The following is a 20,770-nucleotide window of genomic DNA, read 5'->3' on the forward strand; positions in this document are numbered from 1 at the left end:
GGAGCTGAGTTCGAGTCCTGTTCTGCCACTTGTCTGCTGGGTGACTTTGGGCAAGTCACTTAACTCCTCTGGGTCTTAGTTACCTCATCTGTAAAATAGAGATTATATTGAGATATAGATTTATAGAGGGAGGGAGATTTATTGCTGCATGGTACTCTTCCAAGCACTTAGGGCTACAGTGATCTGCACACAGTAAGTGCTCAATAAATACGACTGAATGAATGATCATTGTTATTTGTGGTATTTGTTAAGCGCTTCCTATGTGCCAGGCAGGAATGAATGATGGTTATTGTGCTATTTATTAAGCGCTCCCTATGTGCCGGGCGTGAATGAATGAATTCCTCATCTCCCACTCTTCTGCATCACCCTGCCTCGCTCCCTTTGCTGTTCCCTCCCCTCCCCTCCCCACAACACTTAGATCCAGATCTGTCATTTTATTTATTTATAGTGATGTCTCTTTCCTTCTATTGATGTCTCCGTCCATCCCTCTAGACCGTGAGCTCGTTTGTGGGCAGGGAATGTGCCCGTTTACTGTTGTCCTCTCCCAAGCGCTTAGTCCGGTGCTCTGCACCCAGTAAGCCGTCAATATATATGACTGTCAGCTGTGTGACTTTGGGCAAGTCGCTTAATTTCTCTGTGCCTGTTAGCTCGAGGAGCAGCGTGGCTTGGCGGAAAGAGCACGGGCATGGGAGTCAGAAGGTCATGGGTTCGAATCCCAGCTCTGCCACTTGTCTGCTCTGTGACTTTGGGCCAGTCACTTACATTCTCTGGGCCTCCGTTACCTCATCTGTCAAATTGGGTTTAAAAGTCCCCACGTGGGACAACCTGATCGCTCTGTACGAACCCCAGTGCTTAGAACAGTGCCTGGCACATAGTCAGCGCTTAACAGGTACCATCAGTCTTCTTCTTCTTCTTCTAGACTGTGAGCCTGCTGTGGGCAGGGATTGTCTCTCTCTGCTGCTGAACTGAACTTCCCAAGCGCCCAGTACAGTGCCCTGCACACAGCGTGTCTATATGTACATATTTATTATTTTATTTATTTTATTAATGATGTTCATATAGCTATAATTCTATTTAGTTATAATAATGCCCTTGCTGCCCGTCTGCTTGTTTTGATGTCTGTCTCCCCCCGCTTCTAGACTGTGAGCCCATTGTTGGGTGGGGATTGTCTCTATCTGTTGCTGAATTGTACTTTCCAAGCGCTTAATACAGTGCTCTGCCCCTAGTAAGCGCTCAGTAAATGCGATGGAATGAATGAATAAGCACTCAATAAATATGATGGAATGAATGATTAAAAGATTGATTGAATGAACAATAATGATGGCATTTGTCAAGCGCTTACTATGTGCCAAGCACTGTCCTAAGCACGGGGGGTAGATACAAGGTCATCAGGTTGTCCCACGTGGGACTCACCGTCTCGATCCCCATTTTGCAGATGAGGGAACTGAGGCACAGAGACGTTAAGTGACTTGTCCAAGGCCACACAGCAGATAAAGTGTCGGGGGTGGGATTAGAACCCACGACCTCTGACACCCAGGCCCGGGCTCCATCCACTAGGCCACGCTGCTTCTGTAGTGAATGCTGAGTGAGTGAGTGAATGAGTGAATAAAGAAATCATGAATGAATGAATGGTGAATTAATGTTGGTATTTGTTAAGCGCTTACTATGTGCAGAGCACTGTTCTAAGCGCTGGGAGAGATACAGGGTAATTAGGTTGTCCCACATGAGGCTCACAGTCTTAATCCCCATTTTCCAGATGAGGTAACTGAGGCCAAGAGAAGTGAAGTGACTTGCCCACAGTCACACAGCTGACAAGCGGGCAGAGCCAGAATTCGAACCCATGACCCCTGACTCTCAAGCCCGCGCTCTTTCCACTGAGCCATGCTGCTTCTCTAATGAATGAATGGATGGATGGATGAATGGAGGAAGGAAAGGCACAACGAATGAATGAATGAATGATGAGTGAATTAATGAACAGTAAGTGAATGAATGAATGAATGGTACATGAATGAATGAATGGTGAAGGAAGGAACAATGAATGAGTGAACTGGTGAACAGATGCATGAAGGAACGGTAAATGAATGAATAAATAAATGAACCAAAGATGAGTGAATAAATGAGTGAATAGTGACTGAATGAACAACGAATGGATGAATGGTGAATGAATGAAGGAACAACGATTGAGTGGTGAATGAAGGAAGGAACGAACAATGAATGAATGAATAAACAGATGAATGAATGAATAGTGATGAATGAGTGAAGGAAGGAAGGAACAATGAATGAACGGATGAATGAATGGTAAGTGAGTGAATAAATCGGTGAATGCATGAATGAATGAATGAATGGTGCCTGAATGAATGAATGAATGAACAAAGGAAGGAACAATGAATGAATGAGCAGGTGAATGAATGGTTGAATGAATGATTGAATGAATGGTTGAATAATGAATAGTGGACAAATGAACAGTTGGATGAGTGAATGAATGAGTGAACGGCTGAATGAATGAACAGTGATTGAGTGAACTGTGATGAATGAATGGTGGCCGAATGAACGGTTGAATTGATGAATGAATGAATAAATGAATGAACGGTGACTGAATGAACGGTTGAACGAACGAACGAACAATGAATGAATGAACGGTAGACGAATGAAGGAACAATGAATGAATGAATGAACGGGGAACGAACAGAACGGTTGATCAAACGCATGAACAATGAATGAATGAACGGTTGAACGAATGAATGAACAATGAATGAATGAACGGGGATGGACGAACGGTTGAAGGAGTAAACGAACAATGAATGAATGAACGGCGGACGAATAGAATGAACAATGAATGAATGAACGGGGAATGAACGAACGGTTGAACGAACGCATGAACAATGAATGAATGAACGGTGGATGAATGAATGAACAATGAATGAATGAACGGGGACTGGACAAACGGTTGCACGAATGAGCGAACAAGGAATGAATGAACGGCGGATGAATGAACGGCTGAACGAATGAATGGTCGAATGAAGAAATGAGCAATGAACGAATGAATAAACGAACGGCGAAGGAACGAGCGAATGGATGAATGGATGAATGAATGAATGAAGGGTAAGCGGGCGAGCGGACGGACGGAGGGGCGGACGAATGAATGCCGTGGGGGGGCGGGGCGGGGCCTCCTCCTTCCCGTCCTCCCTTGCGGTGGCGGCCCAACGACGGCGGCGCGCGGGGCCGTAAGTGAGGGCGGCCGCTTTGCGACACGTCGTGCGGGCGGAAGCGGAAGCGGCAGCGGCGGCGGCGGCAGCGCTTGGCGGCGGAGGGCGCTGCGGCCCGGAAACCAAAACAAAGGGCGGCGGGCGGGCGGGAAGGAGGGAAGGAGGGAAGGAGGGAGGGAGGCCGGGCGGCCGGAGGGAGAGGGAAGGAAAGGAAAGGAAAGAAAGGAAAGGAAAGGAAAGGCGGACGGGCGGAGGCCGGGGATGTGAAGACCGCGGCGGCGGCGGCGGCGGCGGCGGCGACGGAGGAGGAGGAGGAGGAGGCTGAGGTGAGTCCCGCGGACGGGGCCGGGCCTTTCCCCTCACACGGGCCCCGCTGCCCTCAGGCCCTTCCCCCCCCCATCCTCATCCTGTCGCTGACGCGACGGACCTGGGTTCGAATCCCCCCTCCCTCCCATAATCCTAATACGGTTGGTGACACGACTGACCTGGGTTCGAACCCCCCCCCCCCCTTCCACCCTCCCATCCTAATGTTGATAACGCGTCGGACCTGGGTTCGAATCCCCCCTCCACCCCCCCATAATCCTAATACTGTCGGTAACAAGGCGGACCTGGGTTCGAATCCCCCTTCCACCCCCCCGTAATCCTAATACTGTCGGTAACGCGACGGACGTGGGTTCGAATCCTCCCTCCACCCCCCCCCATAATCCTAATACTGTCGGTAACGAGACGGACCTGGGTTCGAATCCCCCCTCCACCTCCCCATAATCCTAATACTGTCGGTAACGAGACGGACCTGGGTTCGAACCCTCCCCTCCATAAGCCTCATAATGATGATAATATTGATAACACGACGGACCCGATGTTCGACTCTGCACCTCTATAAAAATAATACTGTTGGTAACACGGCGGACCTGGGTTCGAATCCCCCCTCCACCCCCCCCCCCCATAGTCATCATAATGTTGGTAACACGACGGACCTGCGTTCGAATCCCCCCTCCATCCCCCTATAATAATAATGTTGTTAACACGGTGGACCTGGGTTCGAATCCCCCCTCCACCGCCCCTCCCCCCTAATCATGGCAGTGTTGGTAACACGGCGGACCTGGGTTCTAATCCCCCTTCCGCCCTTCCATAGTCATCATGCAAATGTGGGGAACGCGGTGGATCTGGGTTCGAATCCCTCCCTCCGCCCCTCCATAATAGTAATAATGTTGGCATGGGTTAATCGCTTACTGTGTTGCCAAGCACTGTTCTAAGCGCCCCGGGGGGAGGGGGGGGGGAGATACGAGGTGATCAGATTGTCCCACGTGGGGCTCACACTTTTCATTCCCATTTTAAAGAGGAGGTCACTGAGGCCCAGAGAGGTGAAGGGACTTGCCCAAGGCCACCCAGCTGACAAGGGGCGGAGGCGGGATCAGAACCCATGACCTCTGACTCCCCAGCCCGGGCTCTTTCCACGGAGCCACGAGGATGATGGCATTGGTTAAGCGCTTATCAGGTGCCAAGCGCTGTTCTAATAATAGTATCTGTTAAGCGCTTACTATGTGCCGAGCACTGTCCTAAGCGCCGGGGGAGATCCAGGGCCATCGGGTCGTCCCACGTGAGGCTCACAGTTAATCCCCATTTGACAGAGGAGGGAACTGAGGCCCAGAGAAGTGAAGTGACTTGCCCACGGTGCCACAGCTGCCAAGTGGCAGAGCCGGGAATCGAACCCATGACCTGTGACTCCCAAGCCCGGGCTCTTTCCACTGAGCCACGCTGCTTCCCTGAGCACTCCTCAGCCGAGTTGGGCGCTTATTAGGTGCAAAGCACTGTTCTGAGCTCCTCAGCCCTGTTGGGCGCTTATTAGGTGCAAAACACTGTTCTGAGCACTCCTCAGCCACGTGTTAGGCGCTTATTAGGTGCAAAGCACTGTTCTGAGCTCCTAAACACTGTTCTGAGCACTCCTCAGCCACGTGTTAGGCGCTTATTAGGTGCAAAGCCCTGTTCTGAGCTCCTCAGCCCTGTTGGGCGCTTATTAGGTGCAAAGCACTGTTCTGAGCACTTCCCAGCGGGCTGACTTTGTTCAGCGCTCATTAGGTGCAAAGCACCGTTCTAAGCACTCCTCAGCCGCGTGACTTTGGGCAAATCCCTTCACTTCTCTGGGCCTCAGTTCCCCCCTCCGTACAATGGGGATGACGGCCGTGAACCCCACAGCGGGGCGGCCCGACGATCCTGCGTCACCCCAGCGCTCAGTACAGCGTTGGGCACGTAGAAAGCCCTTGAGAGACGCCATCGTCTGGGGGAGGAGCGAGGCTGAGTGGAAAGAGCCCGGGCTGGGGAGTCGGAAGCGGTGGGTTCCAATCCCGTCTCCGCTACTTTTGTGCCGTGGGACTTGGGGCAGGTCACTTCACTGGGCCTCGGTTTCCCCCATCTGTAAAACGGGGATGAAGGCTGGGAGCCCCACGTGGGTCAACCCGATTACCTTGTATCCCCCCCCCCCCCCAGCGCTTAGAACAGTGCTTGGCACATAGTAAGCGCTTAACAAATACTATTATTATCATTATTGTGCCTACCACAGCGCTTAGAACAGTGGCTGGCACATAATTAGCACTTAAATGCTATTATTATCATTATTGTGCCCAGCACAGCGCTTAGAACAGTGGTTGGCCCATAGTTAGCACTTAACAAATACTATTATTATTATTATTGTACCTACCGCAGCACTTAGAACAGTGCTAGGCACATAGAAAGCGCTTAACAAATCCCATCATTATTACTGTACCTACCACAGCGCTTAGAACAGTACTTGGCACACAGAAAGCGCTTAACAGATACCGTTATTACTGCTATTATTAGTATTATTTTTCTCTGGGCCTCAGTTCCCTCATCTGTAAAGCGGGTCGGAGACCGTGCGTCCCCCGTGGGACAGCTGGCGCGGCTCAGTGGCAAGAGCCCGGGCCTGGGAGTCAGAGGTCCTGGGTTCGAATGCCGGCTCTGCCGCTTGGCAGCTGTGGGACTGTGGGCGAGTCACTTCACTGGGCCTCCGCGACCTCATCTGGAAAACGGGGATTAACTGTGAGCCTCCCGTGGGACCGCCTGACGACCCCGGATCTCCCCCAGCGTTTAGAACAGTGCTTTGTGCATAGTAAGCGCTTGACAGATACCGACATCATTGTCTGCTCGTGTCCAGCGCTTCGAACAGTGCCTGGCACACGGTGAGCGCTTAATAAGTAGCGGCGCCGTCATCGTCGGCTGTGGCCCTGCTGTCGGCCTCTTGACCTGGGCACTGAGTGGCATTAAGTTGCCAGGCCACCGAGCTCCCCGCCGTGCGGAGCTCATTACGGAGCCGTCTGACCCCCAGAAGGGGCCGACGGAGGATTCGGCCACACTTGGGGATGCGCGCTGTCGTCATACTTGCGTACACGGCGCGGCTTGGACTTTGACAAGGGCGCCGGAGCGGAGCTTACTAAAGTTAATAATAATGTTGGTATTTGGTAAGCGCTCACCACGTGCAGAGCGCCGCCGTAAGCGCTGGCGGAGATCCAGGGTCATCGGGTGGTCCCGCGTGAGGCTCACGGTCTTCCTCCCCATTCGACAGATGAGGGAACTGAGGCCCAGGGAAGTAAAGTGACTTGCCCACGGTCCCCCAGCTGCCGAGCGGCAGAGCCGGGATTCGAATGCGTGACCTCTGACTCCCAGGCCCGGGCTCTTGCCACTGAGCCACGCTGCTTCTCCAGCCCTTGCCTCCACTGATGGTCCCAGTCTTCAAGAAGCAGAGAGAGAAATGATCTGAAGCCGAGCTCAGTAATAATAATGATGATGATAATGGGGGTATTTAAGCGCTTACTATGTGCAGAGCACTGTTCTAAGCGCTGGGGGAGAGACAGGGTCATGACGTGGTCCCACGTGAGGCTCCCGGTCCTCATCCCCATTTTCCAGGTGAGGGAACTGAGGCCCGGAGAAGCGAAGCGACCTGCCCACCGTCACACGGCTGCCAAGCGGCAGCGCCGGGATTCGCACCCACGACCTCCGACTCCCAGGTCCGTGCTCTTTCCAGTGAGCCACGCCGCCTCTCTGCTGCCAGCGCAGGGAATGGTCTTGCCTAAAAGACGGGACGGATGGCAAATAAGATAAAACCGGCAGTCCGATAGCGAGTGTTTTCTGGTTGTCTCCCAGATTAAAACCGGAGGACACCGGAAAGTTGGAGCGGAGCAGGCATTTGAGAGCTCTGTCCTGGATGCCGGATAATTGAGCTGTAAAATGCAGAATTTGCCCAGTGTGCGCCCGAGGAATGCCAGGAGAGCTGCTTTTCCGTAGCCGTGAGGATTGGTGCCGGGAGCGTGTGCTTTCTTTCACCTTTTAAGAATTTCGGTGCTCAAAATGCCGCACTTTGCCCGACCCCGAAAAGGCCTATCTGAGGTGCAGGCAGGGTTTCAAGCCAGGAGTGAAAACCTGGAGCCCGGGGAAGGACGTGGGATGGTTCTCTGAGCCGGGGGTGGGTGGGGGGGCTGCAGAGAGCCTCTGCTGGGCCAGGGGCCGACGGGAGGAAAAAAAAAAAAAATTGGTATTTGTTAAGCACCCACCACGTGCAGAGCACCCTTCCAAGCGCTGGGGTAGATACAGGGTCATCGGGTCGTCCCACGGGAGGCTCGCGGTCTTCATCCCCATTTGACAGATGAGGTAACAGAGGCGCAGAGACCTGCCCACGGTCACACAGCTGCCGAGTGGGATTCGAACCCACGACCCCTGACGCCCGAGCCCGGGCTCTTGCCGCTGAGTCCCGCCGCTTCTCTAGACCCCCCGAGAAAAGCCTCGGACCCGGGCTGCAGTAAGGGCGAGGGAGGGAATGGGGAAAGGCCCAGCTAACCAGCACCGGAGCCCGGTGACAGAGGGTGGACGAGGTGCCCGGGGGGGGGCTGGCGAGAGCGGGCCGGCCCAGTCCCCAAACTGGCGGGGCGAGAGGAGCTCCCCCCACTTGCCCTCACCTTCTGCTAGACTCTCTGGCCAGGCACGAGATGGATGAGGGCTCCCCTCCTCCGAGAGGCCTCCCCAGACTGAGCTTCCCCTCTTCCCTCTGCCGCCTCTCTGCTCCCCCTTCACCTCCCCTCCGCTAAGCCCCCTTTCCCTCTGCTCCTCCCCCTCTCCCCTCCCCTCCGCGCTCTGCTCGTCCGCTCATTTGTCTATTTTTTGTTACCCTATTTATTTTGTCAGTGAGATGTCCATCCCCTTGATTCTGTTTATTGCTATCGTTTTTGTCCGTCCGCCTCCCCCCGATTAGACTTGTGAGCCCGTCAGTGGGCGGGGATCGTCTCTGTCCGTTGCCGACTTGTCCGTTCCAAGCGCCTAGTTCAGTGCTCTGCACGTAGTTAGCGCTCAATAAATACTATTGAATGAATGCCCGGAGGCCCAGATGGCCGGAATTAAGAGCAGCTCCCAGCTAGCGTCCAGAGCCCTGGCTTGTCCCTACAAAATTAATAATAATCGGGGTATTGGTTAAGCGCTTACCGTGCGCCAGGCACTCTGCCGAGCACCGGGGCGGGGGCCAGCCGATCAGGTTGGACACCGTTCCCGTCCCACGTGGGGCTCACGGTCTCGGTCCCCGTTTTACAGATGAGGGAACTGAGGCCCGGAGAAGACCTTGGGCAAGTGGCACGGCGGGCCAGTGGCGGAGCCGGGACCGGAACCCGGGTCCCTCTGACTCCCGGGACCGGAACCCGGGTCCCTCTGACCCCCGGGCCCGGCTCTTTCCGCTACGCCGTGCTGCTTCCCGGGGTGAGCTGGAGGGACGACGCGGGACCTTGGCAGGGTTAGGCTGGGGGAGAGGCAGCCTGCCAGCTGGAGGGCTGTAAGTGGAGCTGCCGTCTCGGCTCCTTGTCTGGCTCCAACGAGCGGGGTGGGCTAGGGTTGACCGTCTCCCCGGCCGAAAGATAAATGATAACCGGAAAACCCGGGGCCGAAGCCAGGGGGGCGGTGGCCCGCCTTCCCCGAGCCGCTGACCGCGGCTCTTGGGGAATTCAGGGGTCTGACGAGCGGTCGTCCGATACGCTGTCCGACCCGCGGGGCGTCACGTCGCTTGATGATGACGGCGTCTGTTAAGCTCTTACTGCGTGCCGAGCACTGGGGTAGATACAGGGGGATCGGGTTGTCCCTCCTGGGGCTCGCAGTCTTGCAGATGAGATAACCGAGGCACAGGGGAGTCGAAGGGACCCGCCCCCGAGTCGCAGAGCCGATAAGTGGCGGGGCCGGGATTAGAACCCGCCACCTCTGGCTCCCAAGCCCGGGGCGCGCTCTCGCCACTCTGAGCCTCTGGGCTTTGGGGGGCCCGGAAGGGAACCCGGCCGCGGGCTCTTCGTCGATTTACGGATTTCTACAACAGTTGGCGTGTTCTCTTAGGGAGCTCTGATTTGTGAACACTTAGTCCAAGTTAGCGGTGAAACGAATGAGGCGCAGAATGGCCGTCTTTTATTTTCTGTCTCCCCATGTTCACTCAGTAGATCGTAAAGCATTAGTTCTGATACAGATGAGTTACGCTCCCCTCTCCGATTTTTCACAGATAGACCTCTCCTTAATTTTTTCCCCAAGTCTCGAAACTACATGGGATTCACGGATATTAAAAGATATTAACGGCAGTAAGCAATATTAGTGGCAGTAAGCCCTTACCGCGTGCTGAGCACTGGGATAACGTTTAAGACGGTCGGATCGAGCTCGATCTCCGTCCCCGACGGGGCTCACGGACGATAGCCGTTTTACGGGGGAGAGAACTGAGAGGCCAAGCGATTTTGCCCTGGGTCGCCCGGCGGGCCGGCGGCCGAGCGAGGATCGGCACCCGGCTCTCTCGACCGCCGGATCCGTGCCCTTTCCATCGGGCCGCGCTGCCTCTCCGCGGGCCTCCGTGCGCCCGCGGACCTTTGGAAACGATGGCTCTTTCCGTTGCTCCGCGTAGTCACAGGTTGACCCCAGGCAGTTCCCTACCAGTAGGTGTGTGGGAATTCATCCAAAGGGAAGAGTAATCTTAAATGCGGTGAATTTGGGAGACGCGGAGACGTTGGAGAACTAAGATGGGTTCCAGTCTCAGTTCATCCTTTCGTGAAGACCAGTACTCTGGCATTCTGGAAAACAAGCCCCGCACCTCTTTCGGGTTGGCGTGAGAAACCGAAACGGTTTCGGGCGTATGAAGTGAACAGAGAGTGACGACCGAATCCCGGGTCGTCGAATACCCTCAGATGTCGAACGAGTAAAAGTAACTTCTATTCCGCGTCTTTACAGATAACCTGAAAGTGAAAATTGTTTCTTCCCTTGTTTGTCAAGATTTGACTACCGCTCTGTGCCCCGTTGCCTTTTCCACATCCACCGAAGCCTCCCGTCTGTGTGAGTGTGGTTTTCATTGCGCTTCAGAAAAGTAATATTTCGATCATACCAACTTTTGACAGAAGGGAAGAATGAAAGCAAGAAAGGCCGAAAGAATGTTGAGCGATTCTGTATGGTCATATAATGGACGGAAACGGAACGCGGAATCCCTGCAGTAGATCCCTCGGATGGCTTCAACGACAAGATAACGATGCTAAGCCATGGCTTTGGAAATTCTCTAATTGCTTTTCTCGTCCCGAACAGACGTCGCAACTTAGTCCCAAAACGGTAACTATGCGGGATTGCTAAAAACACAGGAGATTCAAACCTCTCCTAGACGCGGGGTTCGCGTAGCCGACTCCGCCACCGTTGGCGGTCGATGCCGAGCTTCTTCTGTGTTCCCGCACGGGATGCCCCTGCTCGTGAGGTCCCGGAAAGGGTGAGCGGGTTCTGTGGGCGTAGAGGGGTAAATACTCGGTTTTCCCGGCGTTCCCTTTCACGTTTATTCCACCGAAAGGCCGCCGGGGGATCTGCCGTTAGAGTATCCGATGCTAAGTAAAGCTGCCGGGATCGGATGCGGAGTCGATAGATAGGGGGCTTGGAGCTCTCTCTTCGGGTCAGGCGGAATACTTCCAAGGGAGAGACGGAAGGGAGCCTGCACACCGAGAGCCACCTTGCCCCCTGGAAAATCGGAGCTGTCTGGGAGTGGGAGGGAGCTGGAAGAAGTCAGGACCCCCGGCATTAAAATGATATAGCGCCCAAGAAGGATAAGAGGAGATCCGTGCAGCCAAGATCCATTTTCCAGAGCAGTCCCAATAAGCTACGTAAATGTAATTCCGTGGATTCGATGAGACCGTTCTCTCATCGGCGGTGCCGTCAGGTGACCGGGGCTAGTGGCGATCCCCGACTGCAGCACGGGGGTCTTGAGTCCCCCCCCGCTGGAGCCCCCATCCCCTTCCCATCAGCCCAGCACCTCCCAGCCGCCCCCACTCCCCGACATCCACCCCGAGAGAGCCCAACTTGGGGGGCTCCGCTCGCCCGACTCGCCGCCAACTCTGAGTTGGATCCCGGCCGGGGTTCCCGCGTCGCCGAGGGCCCCGGCCCCTCCTGGGAATGGAGGAGAACGGGGCTTGGGACGAGGAAACACTTCGGGGAAAAGATCCGGGCGCCCTTTTACGGCCAGGACGGACTGCCGGGGTGTAGCGCAGCCCCGTGGTTTTCTTCTAGGTCGCGCGGTGTGCGGCGAACTGACCGCCACAACCCGAGCGAGGGAGGTATCCCGCCGGGGAAATGAAGTCCTGTCGATCCAGATGCTCATTCGGCTTGGACTGGGTGGCCGTCGTTTGCCAAAGTCGGTCACGTCGTAGAATTCTAGCCCCCAGACCGCACAACGGGTCTTCTGTGCCACCCGCTTGTCGGGAAATGCAGGAGCCATTTTGACACTCTCTAGGCCCGAGGGTCTCAGAATTGGAGCGACGGGGTCGTAGGTCTGGATTTTTAAGATGCCTAGCGAGCCCGGAGAAATCGGCCCCTGTACGTGGTGAGGGGCCAGCCAGAAAGGCCAGGGAGGGACCACCGGGGGCCGGCGGGGTGGCAGGCAAGGGGAGAGAGAGAGCCAGGGTGTGAGAGGCGGCGGTGGGGCACGCCTGAGAGGTGATAGCAGGAACCACAGTAGAGGAGGAGGAAGAGGAGGTGGTGGCAGACGGGGAGGCCACCCGAGAGACCGGCCTTGGGCCAGGACTAATACGAAAGGTAGTCCAGCTCTGCCGCTCTCTCCTAAACCCTCCCTAAAGCTCCTTCGTGCCAACTCTTTTTCTCCTCGGGAGAGTAGCACGATGCCAACCGGTCAGAAAACGCACGAGAACAAAAGCAGGAGTTTCGGTTTAGCAACCAACCTCCTTACTCAGGCTAGAAGATTCACCCGGCGCTTAGCTTTCCGGAGCGCTCTCGGGTCGGGGATCGTCGTTTTATTCCACCACATCCCTGTGAAGCGGGGAGGAGACTGCACGACCCCACTCCCCCCTCACTTTACATCTGAGGAAACTCAGATACCCGGAGTGTCACTGGCCCGCGGTCACGGGAAAAAGTCAGTCAGAGAAAGGATTAGGACGCAGATCTGCCAGCTCGGGCCCGGGACACTTCCCTCCCCCGTCCTCCTGTCCTTGTTAAGACGCCCCCGGGGAAGATGAGAGGACCGGCTGGGCTGTCTTTCGATATGCCCTCGGCCGTTTCTTGCCTCATCGTTTCCAAATGATAGCGTTTAAGAGAGCCTCTCATCATCTTCGCATCCTGTTTCTCTGCAAATGATCTTCCACCGGATCCGTCTAGCTGTCCGTTGCGGTACCGGAGATTCAGGCGAAGAGAGGCCGTCACTGGCTACACCAGCGCTGAGACCGTTGACTATTTCCCGGATCTTCAGCGGGTTCCCCCTGACCGGGCTGGGCGGTCATTTCGGGCTGTGGACCGCTTACCGGGTTTGGGGAGCCGCTTGTGAGCCCACAGGGAAGAGTCGGGAGGCTGGGAGGGGGCTTAGGCCGCAGAAGCGGAGCCACGTCCCTCTGTGGGAGCCCCAGCCTGACTCCGAGCTAGTCGCAGGTCACTAGGCCCCGTGAGACCCCAGACTCGGCCACCGCGTGCCAAGAGATTGCCCCCCGAATCATGCCAGGCGCCACTAGAGGCGGAAACGGCCGTTTTAGGACTGGCTCACGGGGCCGTGTTGAATTGCTTGGAAGGCCCGTGGCCTTACCTGCCAACTTCTACTCGAGAGAGATCTTCCTTCCCAGTATTTTTTGAGTGGTTCCAAGTTTGCTTACCCCAGTAATGTATCGCTCTTTCGCGATTAACTCGGACGTAATCGATCCATGTTCAAGATTTCCCAGCTCGGTAGTCCTCATCGAGTCAGCCGGGGGCATTTACGTACCCCGGGCGCTTGGTCGAGCGTGCGGGAGAGCGGGACAGCGGCGAAGGACAGCAGTCCCTGAGGGCGAGGAACCTTCAACCTAACACGATTGTATTTCTCCCGTAGCCGGCAGGGTCGGCCGTGTCTCATTCCCCGTTTTCAGATTTCAGAAATATCGAACCCCGCCTCTGAGGCGGCACACCCACGACCTCTTTCCTGGGGTGCAAAATTTTCTCATTCTTCCCGCAGAGAGTTCCTCACCTCTCCCATAGTTGTGGAGTTACTGAATATTTTATAGGGACGGAAAGGCAGGGCAGCTGTAGAAACTCGCACGTGACCTGGGCCCTGGATCCCCCAGCGAGTCAGCGGCAGAAGCGGAACCCAGATCTGCGAGCTCCGCGGTCTTTCAGGGCAGCGCGGTTGGTTTCTCGTCGGAGCTCCCCCCGGCTCGAGGACCCGGAGCCCTTCCGTTAGAACGAGGGGGCGGGGCCCGTCCTTACCCCCGTTTTGTTTCTTCCCCAGTTGAAAACCCGGCTCCGGAGGGGATTATTCCGTGCCGGTCTAAGAGCGGGGTCGGAAAGGAGCGGGCACCCCTGGCCTCGCGCGGCAGTCCGCGGTACCCCGATTTTTCTCTCTTGCAGAAAAATGACATGGAGAACAAGAAAGTTGCCGTGGAGCCGAAGGAGACGCCATCTCCTCTCCGTGTTGGCCCGAACCTCTTTCCGGCAATCCCCCTCCCCGACATTCGTCCTCTTCAGCCGCCTCCCATCCAGCTCCCGGCTGGGCCCAAAGTAAGCTGCTGCGCTCATTGCTCTAGTGACCCCTCGACCCCTCCGGTGCATTGTGGTGGCGGAGGCTCGGGGAGCGGAAGTGCCGCTAGCTTGATTCACGCCGGCACCGTGTTAGACTCGCCGGGCACCGGGACCATCACGTGCCAAGTAGGGTCCGGGTTCGCCTATCAGGCGGCCCCTTCGCTCAAGAACGCTCCGGCTAGGAACAGCCTGGCGGGCGTCGCCGGCGACTTTCCCGCCGTGTGTCTAGAAAGTAACCTCTCCGCCTGCAAGCACCTGCCCTGTTGCGGAAAACTCCATTTCCAATCCTGTCACGGTAACGTGCACAAGCTGCGGCAGTTCCCGGCTCTCCAGAGCTGCTCGTCTTCTGGCTATTTCCCCTGTTCCGAGTTCACGAGCGGGGCCCCGGGGCACTTGGAAGAGCACGTGGCTCAGTCGGACCTCACGTCACACGTCTGCACCAACCCTTTGCGCCTAAACGTGGCCCCGTCGGTTTGTTTAAAGGGTTCTCACTACTGCGAAGACTGTTTAAGCAAGGTTCGTATCTTCTGTTTGGCGGCGGGGGCGGGGGGGGGGGGGGCGCGGAGGGGGGCACGCGGACTCGCGGCACGGGTGGCGCGAATGGGGGTGAGAACGCCAGGCGCGAATTGTCGCGAGTTGGGGCGTTTGGCACACTTTCTAGTAGCGGTAACGGCGGAAGCATAAGGGCGGTGATGATAATTACGGCCCTTATTAAGCGCTTGCTGTGTGCTCGGTTCGCCTCGGTCCCTGTCCCGCGTGGGGCTCACACTCTTAATCCCCATCTGACAGAGGAGGCGACAGGCCCGGAGAAGTGAAGCGACTTGCCCAGGGTCACCCAGCGGACAAGTGGCGGGGCTGGGATTAGAACCCAGGTCCTTCTGGCTCCCGGGTCCGTGCTCCGGCCTCTCGCTAAGCCGCGCGGCTTCTCGGTGGCGGCAGGAAGAGTGCGTACCCGGCGGCGGCTGTTTGCCCGGCACCGGCCTAGATGCTAGGAGTGACTGCACGGGTGGGAATTAGACACGGCCCCCGTGTGTCCCGATGAAGGGTTGAAGCCGAGGAGGACCCCAGCGAAGCTTTCACGGGTTTAGGAGGCAGGGGCTACGGGGGCTTGGTGTTGTGCTAGTCACGTGCCTTTTGAACTCTGCCTAAATAAAAGGCAGGATACCTTGAACGAACTCCTTCGCTTCTGAAGAAGCAGGCCCGAGGCTGGCTCTCGGCGCCCCCCCCCCCGGCTGACCAGGTGGTCCTCGTGGTCACTCGGGCCCGTCTGGCGCGACGGACCCGGCTTCCGAGTGGGAAAAGTCATCTTTTAGCATCGACTCTACTCGCTCTGCACCTCTGGCCGAGCGCTTCCCTAAAGGTCAGGCCGATTTTTAACCCCGGGCCGAAGAGGTTAGACCGGTGACACGGGAGTGGTCCTTGCGCTTTGCACACGCGCCCACGTAGGCTCGAGTTTATTTTGAGTCTGAGCACCAGGTAGACGGTTGGCCAGATCGCCTTTTCCTCTTTTTCTACGTGGTCGATCAGCCCCACGGGGAAGATAAAAGCCCCCTGGGTGCCGAGTGCCAGAGTAGGTATTGCGGCAGGTGGATCTTGCAGGATTGGACGTCAAGCAGATACGGTTTTTTTAGCATCTGAAATAAAAGAAGGTGCATTATCACGTTTAAGAACCTCTTATAAAGTAGCTTTGGGAGCCTAAACCTTTGGCTGTTTTAACGTGAAAAAGTTTGGTAGGTAAACGGATCCTCTGCCAAGAGTGTGTGTGTGTGTGTGTGTGTGTGAACTGCCGGGGCCGAATGCCTGACCTCGTAAACCTGCAGACTGGTTTTGCGCGGTCACATTTGACTCACCACTTAGGTTTTGAAGTTTAACATTTACTTACGTGGCTCCGGGAGAAATGATGGGGATTCGTCTCTAACTTGAGAGTGGGAAGAGGGTGAAGTATCTTCTCTCGAAACGTGCGTCGCTCATAACTGTGACGTTGAAAATGTGTCTCTGAAAACAATATTTTTAACAGCCAGGAAGAAATAGTATAATCGACGGGGCTAAAGTCTGGCCAAATATTCCACCTCCAAGTACTCAGGCTGCACCTCTCTCTATCCCGCTGTGTAATGGCTGTGGAACCAAAGGAACGGGAAAAGAAGCAACTTTGCTCCTGGCAACTAGCCTCGGCAAAGCAGCGGCGAAATACGGTAAACGGTGTTTCTTTAAGGACTTCGTTGAGCGGGACTTCAGAGCCTCTCGGACTTTAGTATTGCAAGTACAGATCCATTTTTCTCTGAAGCTTAAAAAAAAAAAATCCCCGTTAGCCATTTCCCGATTTTCAAATAATCATGTGTAAATGTTTCAATAGCAATTGTAGTATTTAAGTGCTTAGCACGTGGCAAGCGCTGGACTAACCACTGGGGCAGATGATGGGGGACAGCCTGGATCCCACGTAGGGTTCACGGTCTAAGAGGGAGAGAGAACGGGTATTTTTATTTATCCCCGTTTAACACGTGAGGTAATCGAGGCACTGAGAAGTGAAGTGACTTGCCCAAGATCACACCGCAGGCAAATGGCAAGAGCCCAGGCCTGCGCTCTTCCCATTAGGGAAGCAGAGTACGCTCTGCCTGTTACGTTTAACGGAGATGAACTGGATCGGTGAGGCTGAATGTTTTGCTTCTCGGAAGAAGGTGTGTCTGGGTGGTGCGTGGTGTGAGGGTGGTGAAAAGGGGTATTAAAACGGGCCTTACTTTAGGCTTGCCAGTGGAAAGCCGGAGCCTGATGTTGAGCCAACAGTATCCAGATTTCTTAATGCTCCAGTATAGTGAAACGCCGGCCCCAAATACCGTTTTTGGGCCTTTGAATCACTGTAGCCCCTAAGTTAAACTGGGTCATCGTGCTGGGCTAGATCTTGCCATTTTTCATTTTATGGCCTCCTTTAATTCCCTTGTCTGCCTGGGGAAATGGGTTTCAAAGCCGCAGTATCTCCGGTGGTAATCAGTCGTCGGATGGGATTTATTAAGCGCTTTCCGTGGGCAGAGCACTGTGCCGAGCACTTGGTAGAGTAAAGTAGACCCCGTTCCCTGTCCCCGAGGAGTTTACCGACTAGCGAGCGGCTCCCCCTCCACGAGTGACGGTTAAACGGGATTTAGACTCCTAAATGGGCAGTAAATTATGCTCTTTACCGGGTCATTTGTCTCTAGATCCGTTTCCCTCCTTTTTTAAAACCCGAATGACGCTTTTGCCCAAGGATGGGGAAAATACCATCTCACTCTTTGGGGGAACTCAGTGGTAACGGAGAGACCTAATATTGCCAGTTCAAATGATAGCGATTTGACTTCGATTGGCGTTTCTTTGCCACAAGTAACTCTGAAAAAAGCTTGTCAAATTTCCGAAGGATCGCCCGAAGTTGCAATAACAGCACAGGTGCTGGAAAACTTACCCCCTATCGGAGTCTTCTGGGACATTGAAAACTGCTCGGTTCCCACGGGCCGCTCAGCTGTGGCAGTGGTCCAGCGGATCCGTGAGAAGTTCTTTAAAGGCCACAGAGAAGCCGAATTCATCTGCGTGTGTGACATCAGTAAGGAAAATAAAGAAGTTATTCAGGAGCTGAATAACTGCCAGGTAAATCACTTGTAGGACCGTCTGGTATACGATAAGAGCAACTGGTATTTGCCCAGCGTGCGCCGAGCGCCGTGCTAGACCCTGGAGTTCATTCAGTCGCATAGTAATGACGATCGTGGTGTCTAAGGACTTAGGTGCCGAGCGCTGGGATAGTTACAAGTTTATCGGGCCCCACGTGGGGCTCACAGCTTAAGTAGGAGGGAGACCGCGTGCTGAATCCCCATTTTGCAGATGAGGGGACTGAGGCACAGAGAAGTGAAGTGATTCGCCCAAGGCGACAGAGCAGACAGGCCGCGGAGCCGGGATGAGGACCCAAGTCCTCCAATTCCCAGGCCCGGGCTCGATCCATTAGAACACGCTGCTTCCGGTCCCCAGGTAGAGTCCCTGCCTCACGTATGACTCGGGAGACCAGGTATTCAGTTCGAATTTACAGGTGAGGAAATTGAGGCCCAGAGAAGTCGAGACCCCTTGTCCGAGGTCACTCAGCAGGCAAGTGGCGGAGTTGGGATTGGGCCCCAGGTCCTCGCGACGCCCAGTCCGTGGCCGTTGGGATCTTTGAAAAAATAAAAAATTGCAAGCCGTTCCTCGAGAAATAGACCCACACTTTTTGGTGTCAAACATGAGATTTTAAAATGTATTTGTAAAAGAGTAATTTTGTTCTCCTCGAGCCCTCTTATATGTTTGTTTTCACATCGCTTGTTCGCCTGTTCCAACCCGTTCCGGAGGAGGAGGTGTTAGTAGCACAGTTACCGAGATGGAAAAATAATCCCCCGGTTTCATTCTGATGATGAGCTTCGGCTTTCTCCCCGACCAAACCCGTATCGTACCTCTTGAGGAGTCGGACGACTTTTTCGGCTTCACTTCCTGCCCTTTCTCCGTCCACTGTCGTGGAGGAGCTCGCGAATAAGCGGTTGCCAAAAGCGAAACGAGCGGAGGAAGCAGGGCGCAGAGAGAGTAATCGGCCACTCAGAATCACACTTGAATTAATTCAGCGTGGACAGTAGTCGTTTTACCTCCTTTCGTGACCGAGGCAAATGCGTCACCTTTTTTCCCGGGACAGTGTAGTAATTGACATTTTCAGAGATCGGCTGTTTGGGGAAGCAGAGAATAACTGTTGGCCCTTCCTGTTGTTCCGACGCAGGTGACCGTCGCACACATCAACGCCACAGCCAAAAATGCGGCCGACGATAAACTCAAACAGAGTCTCAGGAGGTTTGCCGACACTCACACTGCCCCAGCCACCGTGGTCCTCGTTTCGAGTAAGTCTCCTGAGCCGGCTTGCGAATGGGGACTGGCCTTTCCAGAAGCAAATGGATTCCAAGTCAGTTCCACCGTGCGGGGGTTGGGTCGGAGGCTGTGTTTGGAAGCTGGGAGTTGTGGAAAGAAAGTACTTCTGTCTGGGATTTCATGGTTCTCTCCGTTTTAAGAGCAAACCATCTCCAAATGGAGATAGTCCCACCTTCTCCGGGCTTTTGTGAGGCAATTGCTTATCAGGGCCAAGATGAGCTAAAGATCAACTTTTGAGGCATCGCTAGTGTAAACATTAAGGTTTGATCTAGGGCCAGACTCTGTGAATAAAGTCTCAGAGTGAAGGGTGGTTTTTTTCCTAATTTCTTTGTTTTTTCGGGGGGGCCGGGGACAACCTTCTCTTTCAGCCGATGTGAACTTCGCATTGGAGATTAGCGATCTGAGACACAGACATGGTTTCCACATCATTTTGGTACACAAAAACCAGGCCTCTGAAGCCCTGCTGCATCATGCTCACGAACTGATCCGATTTGAAGAATTCATTTCGGACCTGCCGCCGAGGTTACCCCTAAAAACTCCAGTAAGTGTCTCTGGGCGGGAGGTCCTCTCCCCCGTCCGCGCGCCCCCCCCCCCCGCCAAAATATATTTTTAATTGTATTCTCTGGGTAAGGTCAAAACTTGGAACTCAGGGAAGAAGCACGGCCTGATGGAAAGCACAGGCCAGGAGTCGGAATACCTGGGTTCTGATCCTGGTGGGTTTTTTTAAATGATATTTGCGAAGTGCTTACTATGTGTCAGACGGTCTTCTAAGCGCTGGGGAAGATACGAATGAATTAGGTTGGGCGCAGTCCCCGTCCCTCATGGGGCTCCCAATCTAAATCAATGAAAAATAGCGGGAGGAGATTCCCCGTGGCGGGGAATGGATGACGGAGTCTATTCTCAAACACAGCGGTGAGCTTCGGCCTGTGAGAGGACCGAGAACCTGCCGGAAGGAATTGATTTGTAGTCAGTGAGCGTTGACGTAGCGCAGCCCACCTGCGTTCTCTCCTGTCAGCTGTTCTAGCTACGGCACAGAGTGCAACAAGCGAGAGGAAAGGCTGGGGTGCGGCCGAACGATTAGTAGTAGCAAAAGAATGGAAAGAGGAAATTAGATGAATGAGTAGTGAATGTAGATGTTGCCGCCCGGTGAAGCGCTCAGTACAGTGCTCTGCATACAGTACGTGCTCCATGAATATGACCGCTGCATAAATCAAGTGGAACAGTATGTTGGAGCTTATTAAAGAGCCTTTTCTTTTCACTCCATGTCCGAAGCAGCTTAATAATTGTAGGTGCCTTCTCCGGTTAGGTTGTCCTTGAGTTGCTTCGGGGCGATCCCTTTTTTCCCTTTTCTTTATGGTATTTCTTAAGCTCTTGATATGTGTCAAGCCCTGTTCTGAGGGCTGGGTAGATACAAGTCAGTCAGGTTGGACGCAGTTACTGGGTCTAAGTAGGAGGAGTTGAGGAAACTGAGGCACAGAGAAGTTAGGTGACCTGTCCACTCAAGTGGCCCAGTATGCCTGTCATTCCCTATATTAATAGCTTCCTGATCCTCACTTTGTTCCTACAGCCCGTTGCTGTAAATGGCCCGTGAGGTGCTCAAAATTTGGCAGGGTTCGAGAGATCTCGTT

The 20,770-nt window shown here is 54.7% G+C and overlaps 1 protein-coding gene across 13 annotated transcripts in view; it reads left to right on the top strand.

The window, feature by feature from the left end:
• Positions 1–3,498: 3,498 nt before the first annotated feature.
• Positions 3,499–20,770, top strand: part of MARF1 (meiosis regulator and mRNA stability factor 1) — a 46,948-nt gene continuing 29,676 nt past the window's right edge. For 6 of the 13 annotated variants that reach the window (XM_039911111.1, XM_039911115.1, XM_039911117.1 and 3 more), the window contains exons 1-7: positions 3,499–3,532; positions 10,619–10,823; positions 14,076–14,762; positions 16,264–16,438; positions 17,611–17,855; positions 18,997–19,114; positions 19,511–19,683. In XM_039911111.1, the coding sequence (XP_039767045.1) occupies positions 10,680–10,823; positions 14,076–14,762; positions 16,264–16,438; positions 17,611–17,855; positions 18,997–19,114; positions 19,511–19,683 (1,542 nt within the window). In that variant the 5' untranslated portion in view covers positions 3,499–3,532; positions 10,619–10,679. Of the gene's footprint in view, positions 3,533–7,389; positions 7,608–10,618; positions 10,824–14,075; positions 14,763–16,263; positions 16,439–17,610; positions 17,856–18,996; positions 19,115–19,510; positions 19,684–20,770 lie in introns of those variants that run through there. The other 7 variants (XM_029047577.2, XM_029047613.2, XM_029047620.2 and 4 more) reach the window with 3 other exon arrangements.

This window comes from Ornithorhynchus anatinus, chromosome 2 (assembly GCF_004115215.2).
Source record: "Ornithorhynchus anatinus isolate Pmale09 chromosome 2, mOrnAna1.pri.v4, whole genome shotgun sequence".
Classification (NCBI taxonomy): domain Eukaryota; kingdom Metazoa; phylum Chordata; class Mammalia; order Monotremata; family Ornithorhynchidae; genus Ornithorhynchus; species Ornithorhynchus anatinus.